The 14,424-nt window shown below is 38.9% G+C and overlaps 1 protein-coding gene across 1 annotated transcript in view; it reads left to right on the top strand.

Moving 5' to 3' along the window:
- Nucleotides 1-12,542, top strand: part of LOC145989020 (uncharacterized) — a 51,085-nt gene extending 38,543 nt beyond the window's left edge. Inside the window, exons 14-21 of the mRNA XM_083124320.1 lie at nucleotides 1,276-1,392; nucleotides 2,656-2,732; nucleotides 3,464-3,665; nucleotides 6,851-7,013; nucleotides 7,796-7,965; nucleotides 8,533-8,611; nucleotides 9,838-10,080; nucleotides 12,404-12,542. Coding sequence (XP_082980446.1) covers nucleotides 1,276-1,392; nucleotides 2,656-2,732; nucleotides 3,464-3,665; nucleotides 6,851-7,013; nucleotides 7,796-7,965; nucleotides 8,533-8,611; nucleotides 9,838-10,080; nucleotides 12,404-12,514 — 1,162 coding nt within the window. The 3' untranslated portion in view covers nucleotides 12,515-12,542. The remainder of the gene's footprint in view (nucleotides 1-1,275; nucleotides 1,393-2,655; nucleotides 2,733-3,463; nucleotides 3,666-6,850; nucleotides 7,014-7,795; nucleotides 7,966-8,532; nucleotides 8,612-9,837; nucleotides 10,081-12,403) is intronic.
- Nucleotides 12,543-14,424: the final 1,882 nt, after the last annotated feature.

Genomic DNA, 14,424 nt, shown 5'->3' with positions numbered 1-14,424 from the left:
TATCGCAGCCGTCAAACAAGGAATGAAGATAGCATGTGCTGCACGTTTGTTCCAAATTCCTCGCAGAACTTTGAGGGACTGGGTATCGCGAAAAGACAAAAAAAGACATGGTTTTTCTAATAACTTACTACAGTAATTATTTTTCCTAGTACAGTTTAGTAAAGAAAATGTGAATGTTTTATTTGTAATTAAGATAATGTGAATGTTTTACTTGTAATTAAGAACATGGCGTTATTACCCGACAGGTCTGGAAATAACGCCATTTTGCATTAACACAGAATTTCGTATTTTATTGCTTTCATTATAACAGTGCAATCAATATTTTATTATTACACAATAGAGGAAAGTTCATTCTCCTAAACATGTAAGTTTCATGTTCCTAACAATAAAAATGTATGAGTTATGGAACAAAATGACCAATTGGTGGCGTTATTCACCGAAGTTACCCTATATATCCTAAATTCCATATATTTTATATTACATATCTCTACATGCTTGTGTAGGAGGGACGGATAAGGCACACTCTGCCCCACCACATTCCGAAAGGCCCGCAGAGTATAATTTTTCATTTAAATGTAAAAGAAAATTCTGGAAGAATATCCATTTCTCGCCAGAGCGTCTGTTCCTTTCGTATATAATCCCAATCGCTCTATCTTCCACGGGACTGCTAGAGTTTTTGGATTCTGATCAGAGTGGAATAGCACTGAAAATAGGCGAATGAATCACCCAAAAATGAGTCAAAAAGGAAATACACTTTCGGAGAAATTACTTCACTTGCAGTCAGCGCTTTTGACCGCCCGCATTAGTTGTAATCATCGATGAAAATCCATATGCGCAAACTGGACGAGTACACTGTCAAAAGAGGGGTGACGGTTGCAAGTGGAATTCAGACGGGTTCTGTGCGAGTGACAATCATGGACGCAAGAGCGCATGCGCCAATTGGACGAGTCTAGTGCCAAAATAGGGGTGACGACTGCAAGTGAAACGAAGGTGGGAAGTACGTTCTGTGAGATGCGTTTGCTGCTGACAGGAAGTTGAACTTTCAGCATAGTAAAAGGGAACTAGAGCAAACAGCCAAAACCATAGAAACCAAATTATACTGATCTGAAACCTACACTTCCTTTCGGGATTCGATTTGTTCAATTGGGCTAGAGGAGCCTATCATGGTCTTACTCTACTTACTATCTCTTCATTATTGGCAAGTAATTCTGGCAACATTTAACAATTCTACATTGTTATGGAAACATGACTAAAATTGTTTCCATATTTCTGCAGACAAGGAGAAATGTGGCAGAAGTTCCGGACTAAAGTGAACCAGCCAATGATGCAGCCGAAAACAGCTAAGTTATACGTTGCACCAATCAACAAAGTGGCAGACGATTTCATCCACAAGTAAGTATTCGAAAGTGTGGGTGGTTAACTTGTTTGTATTACCTTGTATTAAGTTAACCTTTTGCACATTTTTCTTCAACGGTAACCACCATGAGATCTAAAGTTCAAAGTGCATCCGATCAACAAAACTGTGAGAATAGTACCCAATCATAAGGAGTGTAAGTCACACAATTCTATAAAAAAATATGTTGACCGTTTCAATTAAGTACAGTCAGAAGCAAATGTGGGCTCGTTAAAATGATTGTGCTGTCTAACATTTGGGAAGGAAATTAAATTTGTGCTTCCCGTGTAATTTCCATTTGAGATTTTAATCCACATTCATTCAAGAGAATATATGTTTTATTATTAAGAGTTAAAGGAAAGCAGAAAAAATCGTATCGTTACTTACAACACAGTTTCGTTCGTGATTGTACCTGATTCGAACTAGCTTTCAAATTGAGAGGTCCATCTATTTCGTCGTCAATTTCTACACTGAATTTGGAAGTACCAAATTAGAACCAAATTGTCATATGACAAAATAGCAAGGTTCATATTATTCAAGAAACCTTCTATAGTACTTATCAGAGTTTGTTTTCTTCAAACTATTTTATTTCATTCGATACATTTACCACCTACAATTCATGTGATCAGCTTATTTCCTTGCTCTCTTCTATGTTCCATGTTTCCTGTATTTTCGTATTTACCGGAGGAGGAGGTCTGTGGAACTTATTTATTTATATCGTGTTCTTCTTACTTTGTTGTATTTCTTCACCATTCTTCTGTTAAAGTCGTCGTTTCTCTGTATCTTTTGCAATTCACATCTTGAGCGATTTCTTTGATATAGGTACGTTCTCTGATGAGTTTTTCTCTTCCGAGGCTTTCTCAGACAGAGAACCCCGAATTTACTCCTTCTGGGGTAGGCTTCTCATCCCCGTGCTGGGCTGAGTGAAGATCTGGCGATGAAACCTTCACTTATGGGAAGGATTCGGATAAGTACCTCATCCTGGGCCAGCGAGTGTAGTTTTCCTTCTATTCCTCTTTCAAGTACTATTTTCATTATTTTTTTCATGCCTTCCATACTACTTCTTCTGTGGAAGATCAATTTTCACAGACTTCTCTTGCTGTGTGCAGGTCTCAAGACTTTTTCTTTTGCAAATGTCTACACCCATTTGACATTCTCCTGCAGCTACACCTTCTATTCACATTTGAAAATTTAATGTTTTCCTACAAATTTTTATTCAGATATTCCTGTAACAGTAACTGGCTTTCTTTTCATTCTTTCAGAGTGTATTCACTCCGTGATTCCAACATGGAAATGCCAGAAGACTTCTTAAATGAGCTATTCAAATGGGCGTTGGAATGTGAGTACTAGAGCCAACATCATTTACGTACACGATCAAAACATGTTGCATTTGATTATTGATGCTCAAATAACTACCTGGTACAATTATTTCGTAGACCATATTTTCATAATATATTAGCAATGTAAACCAAATATAACTTCATTCATACATAATATTTTTAATCATAATTTGTAAACATTTTCCCGTGTATATGCATTTCTATCAATAAAAAACAAATGCACAATAATCTTGTTAAGAAGTTAATGAGAAGCGAAGTTTCAGTAACGTTCTACCGTATTCTAATCTTATCTTATCATTTACATTGTTGAGTAATATTAAATGTTCATGTATTTCATAACGGAAAATCATTATTATTATCATTGGCTTATTAATGTTAATTTCTAATAATGGTAGCAGTACAAACATCAATCAACAGTAGCAGCAATTGGGTGCCAACACCTGTGGGGGGGGGAGGGGCAAGGACAGTTTACTTTCTCTCGGTAGATAAGGGTTAGCATTCAGATAGTATGGGTGGGTGCAGGAGCAAAGAATGGCAAAAGTGAGGGGCAATTGTGTGAGGAAAGAAAACAAAAATAGCCGCTGCTCGTTCTGCAGTCCACACAAGTATACTACATGGACTAGGGCTGACATAATATTGAATATTACTGTAATAAAGCAATTAAAGTCCAAACAAACAATATCCTTTTTATCTTATAGCAATGCAATTAATTTCAGCTTTTCCTTTTAAGCAATTGCCATGGTAGCTCTGGATGCAAGGCTGGGCTGCCTGGATTCGAACTTGAAGACAGATTCAGAACCACAAAAGCTCATCGACTGCGTGCAGGTGATGTTCGATTCCTTCATGAAACTCGACTTCAAGATTCCATTCTGGAAATACTTCCCGACCCCTGCTTGGAATAGGTTCGTGAAGGCAATGGACTATTTCACCGAGTAAGTAAACAATATTTGCCTCCCAGGTATTACCTAAATTTAATTGCGATAAGAAACAAGTTGTTTTTAGCTTTCCGTGTACTCTAGGGATCGATTTATGTCATTAAACAAGATGTCTTATCCTTCCGAGAATTCATATAAATATTATTATAGCAAGCAAACAAATTGTTTATGCTGCCAATATTTGCTAGAAAGTTATTTGTGTAACTATTGTATTATGCTTCCAAAAAATAATATAAATGATAAAACAAGAAAATTGTTCATTCTGACAATAATTGTTAGAAATTTGTTTGTGTATTTAGTTGTAGTATGCTTCCATGAATTGATATAAATGACAAAACAAGAAAATTGTTCATTCTGACAATAATTGTTAGAAATTTGTTTGTGTAGCTAGTTGTATTATGCTTCCATGAATTGATATAAATTGATATAAATAAAAGAAAATGGTTTATTCCGACAATAATTGTTAGAAATTTGTTTGTGATAATTCAACAAGTTGTATTAGGTTCCCAAAAATTATTAAAAATATATTTGCGAATAGAGTTAGTTCTTATAAGACTAGATGGAAATGTATTTATGATAAGTAACCAATGCAGCTAATGAGTAAATAAATAATTTACTTACTTCATAGAAATTTATTTACACGCGCAGGAACAAGGAAATACGTATTTACTCAACTACGGTAGGTGTTAAAATGTTATCAAAAAATTACATTTTTCTCTCGCTTTGGCATGTTAAATTTTAAATTTTACTAAATTTTCAAGTAATTATTACTGTTATTAGAGAACCTAAGTGTCTTAACCTAAAATCATGTACGTACAGATTAAGGGAAAAAATTATCCACACACGCTGACGATGTGGGTTGTACTTTTGTTATTTAGCGTCGTCTTCTATGACACTTTTGGTTAATGCCAACGATGAAGATAAGTGATGGAACACCCACAAAGAATACCCAAGCCGGGACTCAAACCCAGGAACTTCCGCGCAATGTACTCCACCACCGAAGCTGAGAGTTGAAAGATTTATTCCAAACATCACTGTAAATCAGGAAAATATATGAGGAAAGACGTTAGAGGGACACTTAGGAGAAATCCATTGCGATAGATTACTTTTAAATTTAAAAAAGGAGGGAATACAGAACTTTCTTATAACTTTATGACAATGTTAGTGCAAATATACTCCTTTTTATACTTATATACTTGACTCATCTCAGCCAACAGATTAATAGGTTTTGGGGTTGATATTTTCCTGGATATGGGCCTTGCTCGAGAAAAGGTTTATTATCCTAAGAACAAACTCTATTATATGGGGAAACACATATGCATACACATCTCTCTCTGCATAGAAACATGTATTAGCTATGTACTACACGGATGATAACGGTGAGTCTGGCCTACACCACCCCTAAATATATTCAAAATTATTCTTGTCCAGGCCCTTGCCCCCATTCTTTTCACGGGATAAGTACAGGGTGGTCCAAAAGTGCGGAACGGGCCGAATAAAAACGAAAAGCATGCGGTTATTGAAATCTTATATGTGTACATGTAGTTTGGGGATGGGGTAAAACCTACCGAACCGCTTTTGAAATATGGTCGCCATCTTGGATCAAGATCACTTTCTTTAAATGGGAACCTATGCATGTGACTTATGAAATTACACTGGAAGAAGCTCACAAACACGATGGTACCATTCATTTTTGCAAACCTTTTTCATGTTCATGCTACAGGGTGCTAAAGAAGTGTTTTCAACGGTTTCTCTCATTGTTGCAGGATGTTAGAGGATATGCTCAATGTGTCCACCATTGTTTGCCAGTGTCATATTGAGTCGATTCACCCATTCCTGATGGACTTTAGATAAGATGTCGGGTGTAATGCTTGCACAGCACTCGACAATTTTGTCTTTCAAATGTTCCATATCACGAATTTTTACTGAATAGACCAGTGATTTCACGTGGCCCAAACATAAAAATCGAGAGGATCAGGTCCGGCGAGCGTGGTGGCTATTCCACAGCCCCCCTGCGACCTATCAACCGATTGGGAAACTGGATGTTTAGATAGTCCCTAACATTGTGACCAAAATGCGGGGGAGCGCCGTCATGTTGAAATAACTCAATGAAACTGCCATCCTCGATCATGAGAGATGGAAACACTTGTGTATCCAGTAAGTTCAAATAATCCTTGGCATTGAGGGTACCGTCAATGAAGATAGGTCCTACCACACGGGTTCCCCATATGCCACACCATACCATCACTTTTGAACGGAGGACTGTCCCAGATGTATCCACCCAATGAGGATTCGATTCAGGCCAGTATCTCATGTTTTGTCTGTTCACCTCCCCATTGAGATAAATATTTGCTTCATCACTGAACAACACCTTGTGAGGGAAGGTAGGGTGTTGTAACACCTTACGGGACATTTCTTCTGCAAATTCAACCCTGCGGTCAGAATCGTCCTCACTCAGGTGTTGAAGCAACTGAATCTTGTATAGATGCCATTTGTACCTTTCCAGAATCATCTTAATGGAAGCACGACTAACACCAGTAACAGCAGCATGACTACGGGTACTACGGTGCGGACTCAACGTAACTGCCACCAACACAGCTGTTGATGTCGCTTCATCTGTGGCTATCTTACGCCTGCCTCATTTGGGTCTCTTTGCAACAGATCCAGTGTTTCTGAACTTAGCGATCAGTTTTCGCACAGTGCTGTCAACAATGGGAGCGCGTTCTGGATGGCGCTGATTGAACTCATCGGCGATGACTTTCGAGCTTCTTTCCCCACACATCAGGATGATTTCCACGCGTTCTGCTTGTGTGAGCTCCATTTCTTAGTGCGCCTGCAACAATGAGAGAAACCGTTGAAAACACTTCTTTAACACCCTGTAGTATGAACATGAATAAAGTTTTGCAAAAATGAATGCTACCATCGTGTTTGTGAGCTTTTTGCAGTGTAATTTCATGTGTCACATGCTTAGGATCCCATAAAAAAGTGATCTCGATCCAAGATGGCGGCTTTCAAGATGGCGACCATATTTCAAAAGCGGCTCGGTAGGTTTCACCCCATCCCCAAACTACATGTATACATATAAAATTTCAATAACCGCATGCATTTCGTTTTTATTCGGCCCGTTCCGCACTTTTGGACCACCTTGTATTTGCAAAATAGCCTTTTGTTATATATTACAGAATATCTTCCAAGTACATATACGAAGCTGTGGAAAAATTGAACAACAAACCAGTGGACAGCGATGAGGAGATGACACTTCTGGAGAGACTTTTAGCCCGGGACGCGAACCCGAAGACTGCAATTATAATGGCTCTCGACATGCTCATGGCGGGCATTGACACAGTGAGTATTACATAAGTTTAGATAAAATGATTACACGTTATGCTCAACTCTTTATTGGCAATCCATGCACATTCTACAATTCTTGTGTTAGGTAAATGTTATTTTGACTCACGCTTACAAGAAGCACTTTGTTTTTTAAAAAAATAATTTTATTGTAATCAATAGGTCCCATGTTCGATAACCGGTGGAGGCTAAATTAATCTTAATTTAAACTGTAGTTCCAGTCCCGGTTAGTTCTGCTGTCAGTGGCGGCGATTAGGTTAAAAAACTGGGGGATCAAACTGCCAAAAACTGGGGGGAGTGGCAAAAAAGTGGGGACAACTGCCCCCCTCGCCCCCTCTAATCGCAGCCACTGCGCCCTGTGCATAAAGTGGACTTAAAATCACAATTCAAACACAAAAACAACCAAAATTAAACAAACAATGTTTTCCATTGTTTAAACCACAGTTTCCCATTGCAAGAACGCAACCGACGAAGCCTCCGTCCTCCTTTTCGTCCATCTTACAACGGTACAGCAGCATTGCTCACTCTGCAGTCCACACGTTTCACAAATATGCTGTGTTGACCAAACCTGCCTTCAATCGTCTATTTACGTAAAAGTAAATGGTACTTATCCTCAGACTCGTAAAAATTAAAGTGAATACCCTCCACCCCACTGATAAGACGTCTGAAGCTACTAATAAAGATCCAATAAACGTAGCAGGTAATAGCTAATAGAATCAGCCACTATCAGTTTCTGAATTATGTATTCCTCTTTTATCGTCTTCTTACGTGTATTTCAGACTTCTGTGGCCGTGGCAAACACGCTGTATCACTTAGCCAGAAATCCTGAGAAGCAGGAGCTTTTGTATCAAGAGATCACACGGATTGCTCCTTCAAAGGAAGCAGCCATAACCGGTGATAATTTGGAAGACATGAAATACCTCAAGGCCAGCTTTAAGGAAGCCATGAGGTAAGTTACTTTCAAAACAACACTGTGCTTTCTGAAAAAAAAGATTGTATTATGAGAAGGAAACATGTTGCAATACTTGTTTCGTTAATGTTCCACCAAGATCAGAAAATCCGTTTTCTTGTCTCGTTTCTCCTTGCGATAAGGATCATCGGTGCTGTGTATTATTTACAAATTCTTTGGTTTCATGTATCCACCCTGATATGTCGTACATTTTTTCCCTTACTAATGCACTACTTTCTTTCAGTTATTGTTTATTACAATAGGATTTAAATGAGCAGAAACGTCGGCAACTATACTTTGAAGATGGCAACGGTTATGAAATCAATGTGCAAACACTACCCATACGAATCTGGAATAAAATTTCTAAGGTTCAATTAGGTCCACCCTGTCCTCCACCTTCACATCTTCCTCTCACGATATCAGCTATGGTCTAGCCATATTTGCGTCACTTTTCAGACATCCTATAGAGTACCTTTTCTAGTGTTTGAATGCTTTCTTCACTCACAAAATATTAATTATAAACTTCTTAATATGCTACATGTTCCAATTTATCGTTGCTACTTCCAGACTGACTCCAGTGGCATTCGGTAATCAGCGAACAATGATTAATGACATAGTGATAGGAAGCTACCGGATTCCTAAAGGAGTAAGTATCGTAGTTTATAAATCAAAATGGATAGTTGTAACATAATTTCACTACTATATTTACACAAAAAATGTAAACAGGTTATCTGCTTATCACAGCTGTCTTTCGCAAAATCTATTTAAAAATGTGTAGATTGGTTTGTAGATGTTAAATATTATTCAGTGGGGGGTATTAACTATGAAAGCAAACCAACTGTACAATTATATATTATACATAAAATTATAAACTGATTTCTTGAAAGGCAAAATAAAACAGGTTGCCAGAATAACCGAGAAAAGTATTACGAACGAAAGAAAAATTTTAATCAGTTTCTCCTTCATTGCATTCGTGCCTATCTGCATTAGCGCTCCATCTTTCTCTAATTGCCTCTCCTTTTGATTACCAGCAAGTGCCTTAACGCTTCTTCTGTTTTACAGCAAATGCTTCAGTGCTCCTGTTTTCCAACAATTACCTTGACGCTCCGTTTATAGTCCAACTGTTGCCTGTTGCCAGGTGCTCCTTCTGTTTTCCAACAACTGACATGACGCTCCTTTTGTTTTCCAAACAATTAACTTGGCGCTCCTTCTATTTTCCAACAACTGCCCTGGCTCTCCATCTGTTTTCCAACAACTGTCTTGAACCTCCTTCTATTTTCTAACTCCCTGGTGCATCTTTTATCATGTATTTCTGTATTATTGCCACGACTGTTTTCCGACAATGCTTTGGCATTGCTTTTTTTTTATCAACTGCCTTAGTTTAGTGTTCAGTCTGTTTCCATATTTGTTTTGGGGCTCCCCCTGGTGCTCTTATTATATCTATCTGCATCAGCGCGACACCAATTTTCCAACTTCCTTCGCGTTCCCCTTTCCAACAACTAGCTTAGGGCCGCTTTTGTTTCCACAGGTCCTTAGGCTCTCCTGTTTCTACAGCTTCCTTGAATTTCCTTCTGTCTTGGCGTTCTTTCGGTTTATCAATATCTGCTTTAGTACTCCTTCGGTTTTTCAACAACTGACCTGGCGCTTCTGTTTTACAACAGCTACCTTGGTGCTCCTTCTGTTTTCCAACAAATACCCTGGCGTTTCTTCTCTTTTCTATGAACTGACTTAGAGCAATTGCACTTTACGGACAACTGATTTCGCGTTCATTTCGTTAGTATCAACTGATTTCCTAATTAATTTTCGGGCACTTTTGGGGTCTTCGGCGTGAAGACAAAACTGTAAATCATATTATCGATATCTTTGTTCCAGACAATGGTGTTTATGCCTCACTTTATTCTGAGCCTGAAAGAAGAATATTATCCGGAAGCCAATAAGTTCATTCCAGAGCGCTGGATGAAGTCCAGAGAAACACATGCTTCAAGTATTGCTGGAGGGTGCCCAATCAGCGAGGCGAAAACACACCCCTTCGTCACTCTACCCTTTGGTTTCGGTCCGAGGATGTGCATCGGTCGCCGATTTGCAGAATTGGAAGTCATGATCCTTGTGGCAAAGGTAATTTAGCATATATATGTAAATATATAAATAAATACTCTATGTGATAAAATGAATCCGGACACACCGCGAAACGTGTGTTTATCATAGAGGGCGACACAGTACTGCCATCTACCGCGTGGAACACATAGTCAGCGAACTCAGTAGCCTGCAGACAGTGTGAGACAGCAGTATGGGATGGTCTGAGGAACTCACAGACTTTCAAAGTTGTCAGTTGGTTGGGTGCCACTTGTGTAGGAAGTCTGTGTGTGAGATTTCAACCCTCCTAAAAATCCCTCTGTCCAATGTTTCAGATGTTATAATGAAGGGATGTGTACAACCCAAAAGTGTGCAGGCCAACCTCCCATGTTGACCTCCAGAGACCATCGAGTGTTGAAGAGGGTCGTACAACATTATCGTCAATCATCCATCGCCACCATCACACAGGAATTCCGAACTGCATCAGGATCTACTCCAAGCACCATTACTATTTGGCGCAAGGTGCGGCAACTTGGTTTCCATGGCCGACCAGCTGCCCATAAGTCAAACATCACACGGACAAATGACAAACGCCGCCTCGTGTGGTGCAAGGAGCGTCGAAACTGGACCATAGAACAGTGGAAAGCCGTTGTGTGGAGTGATAAATCACAGTACACAAGGTGGCAATCCGATGGTAGGGTGTGGGTGTGGCGAATGCCTGGTGAACGACATCTACCAGCCTGTATAGTGCCGACAGTGAAATTCAGAGGTGGCGGGGTTACAGTGTGGGCATGTTTCTCCTGGAAGAGGCTTGACTACTTGTTGCTTTACATGGCAATGTCACGGCACAAGCTTACGTTGACATTTTAACAGTTTTCATGCTGCCTACCGTCGAAGACCAGTTTGGGGATGACCATTGTGTCTTTCAACACGACCGAGCTCCCATCCATACTGCAGGTCTTGTGGGGGAGTGGTTTGACGACAACAACGTCCCACTAATGGACTGGCCTGCGCAGAGTCCTGATTTGAAACCCATAGAACATCTCTGGGATGTTTTGGAATGCCGACTTTGTGCTAGACCATACCGATCCACATCAATGCCTCTTCTCATTTTGGCGCTCTGCGAGGAATGGGCTGCCATTCCTCAGGAAACCTTCCGGCACCTGATTGAAAGTATGCCTGTGAGAGTGAACGCTGTCATCAAGGCTAAGGGTGGGCCAACACTGTATTGACTGCCAGTGTTCCCGATGGAGGGTTGCAAAAACTTGTACTTTATTTTCAGGTTGGTGTCCGGATACTTCTGTTCACATAGAGTATGTATGTGAAAACACATGTATGTGTATATGTGCGTGTGTGTGTGTGTGTGTGTGTGTGTGTGTGTGTGTGTATGTATATGTGTGTGCTCCGTGTCAGATACGGTACATATATATACCATGTATACAGTTTCTCTGATACGAAAAGACTATACGCATGCAAAACATAGTTCTCTACAAACAACATAAAATTTAATGACGTCACTTAGCTGGCTTCCAACCACGAAGGCTTAGAGTGCAAAATTATAGACCTATATACGAATAAATACGGTACTTTTCCCGGATATGACGTACGACTACATATAGAAGATGCTTTCAAAGAATTACGCCCATAAACCTGCTGTGACGAATGTGCTGTCACTTTTCTCGGTGACTGAAAACATTCCGACAGATGGGGAAATATTGTTAGAAACATATACTTACATGTGGTTTCATGTATCAGTCAGAATTATTCCAAGTATAACACGCACCACGGTTTATTTTTTAGGGGGGGATACAATTTTTGAAAACACTTTATACAGCCATAAACGTGGTATACAATGTATTTTTTTAAGCCTAAAAGATACGACTGGTAAATTTTCGCTGCATTTTTCTGTCTTTAAACACAAAATCTGTTGAAATACCTTAAAAAAAATGCATTTTATGACAAATTGACGTTATCTCGCTATTTCAATTGCATCAATTACATAAATTGGAAATGTACATACGTGTGCGCACAGTCAATGAAATGTTAAATCCTAGGAAGGACATGCCTGTGGCCCAACGTGTCGGATGGTCAAATTACGATATCGCTACCGACGGTTCCAAGTTCAAGTCCTGGACTGGGCAATTCCTTCCCCCCCACCCACCCCATCGAGTTATCATTGCTGTGAAGAGCAACAGCAACGTGAAATAAGAAAAATATTAAAGTGTTCGATCGATTCCTTTGTAGCGATTATCGGCTGATATTTTCTTATTGGTTTAAAAATAAACTTGCGAAAAGTAGGACAATGTAGTATTTTTTACAAGCTTCTTATTAACTTATGTTACACTAACAGTGTTTATATTTGCAGATGATGCAACACTTCAAGGTTGAGTACCACCATGGAGAGATGACATATTCACACCAAGCACTCAGCAAACCGACGAAACCTCTCAAATTCCGCTTTGTGGAGAGGACGTAGAAGAAATCCAATCAACGTCATATTGCACATAAGCAAATCTGACACATATATCATGTACAGTCAGAGGAAAATTATGTTGCAATTTGCTAACAGTTCTGCTGATAGTTTAGCTTTTCGATCATTCAATTACTAAATGTGTAGAAAATTTTGTCAATTGCACGACTTACATACGGTTTCCTATTGAACTTTTATGAACTGGTTTCATAGAATTTTTTTTTGCTCAGATTGTACATAAAACTTGTAAAGCCTATGTTATATTTATGTGCACACCGGTAAATCGTCAAAACTGGACGTTTTCTTGGTTTACAAAATCAGTAATTAATTATTTTTCCTTTGTAATCGTGTTTTTTTTCTGTAAGATTGAGAAAAAATATCTCTGTTACGAATGTTCTTATTCCGCGAATGGATTTTGGGAAGACCAATCATCAGTTGAGGTATAATGAAAAGAAAATATATACCAATTTATATATATGTTTAAGAATTTTATAACCTTTCAAGTTATGCTATTTATGAAATGTCAAGTTAATCTAGAATGTTTGTCTCTGCAAAAATGTCCATCCACTTTGATTTCTCGTTGTTCAACATAACCCTTGTACTCGGTTCATGGGCTCATGATTTTCATAAGAAATGATGTCGTATGAGGTATGTGTATAATATTGTTGTTTTATTCATGTGCAAGACATTATCTGACACGAGTACTCCAATTATTTTACTGATAATAAATTTGTTCAATATTGAAATTATATATTGTTATATGATTGTGTCTCTTTTTATATACAGGGTGTCTCACAAGTAATATCGCAAACTGACACAGGTGAAAGTACACGATAATAGAAGCAAAAAAGTCTCAGTAAACATGGGTCTGCAAACGAGCAGTTTTCGAGATAATCGCGAATATGTGATTACAAGCCGCCATTGACTTCATTGTTTGTAAAGTCGTCCCAGTTGGTAAAATGTTAATAATGTGTGCGAAAGTGTGGGTACAAGCCGTCACTGACCTCAGTATTTGTAAACGTCGTTCTAGTTGGTAAAATACTAATAATACAGTATGTTTTCGTTGATTTATTTATTGTTGATTGATTGATTTGGTGTTTTAAGTCCACTTTATGCACAGAAAGGCTAATTGCGACTGGACCTACAGTTTAAAGTGGGATCAGCGCGTCAAAGAACATGGGAGCCTCGAACATGGTAGAAGAGCAGGTAAACCTGCAAGCATTACGCCTGAAGTTGAGGATATTGTATTGGAAGCAGTAAAACACTCTCCAGGAACCTCGACGAGGAGAATTGCCGCACAAGTGCCAGTAAGCCGCAGTAGTGTATAGAGAATTTTACATCGCAATTCACTCTACCCTTACCACCTTCAACGAGTTCAGTGCATGAAGGCAGTTGTCGAGAAACACTAGTAGTTGATAAACAGAAGGAGCACTAAGGTAGAGGCTGGTAAACGGTAGGATGACTAAAGCAGTTGTCGGTAAACCGAAGAGGGTTAAGGCACTTGTTTCAATACAGAAGAATCGCTAAGGTAAACAGAAGGAGTGTTAAGGCAGTTGTTGCAAAACAGAAGAAGCACTAAGGCAATGTTGGAAAGTGGAAGTACTATAGTTATTGGTAAACAGATGGAGTGTTAAGACAGTTGTTGCAAGACAGAGGAAGTGCTAAGGCATAATTGGAAAACGGAAAAAGCGCCCAGGTGTGATCCCTAGTCCACCCACGGATAAGGCCTTCCGAGTCCACCCAGGAAAAGATTTATCAAAGATCTGGACGAGGAATTTTTCCATCGATCCAGTAGATGTCTCTCTCCAAAGACATAAAAACAATTGGAATAATATTGGTTTATTTTCATGCACATGAAAATTATTATTATTGTTGTTATTATTTCTATTATTTAAGTTTTATAAACTGACCCTCAC

This window comes from Lepisma saccharinum, chromosome 6, assembly GCF_977018435.1.
Source record: "Lepisma saccharinum chromosome 6, izLepSacc3.1, whole genome shotgun sequence".
NCBI classification, from domain to species: domain Eukaryota; kingdom Metazoa; phylum Arthropoda; class Insecta; order Zygentoma; family Lepismatidae; genus Lepisma; species Lepisma saccharinum.
This window is presented reverse-complemented; position numbering and strand designations above follow the sequence as displayed.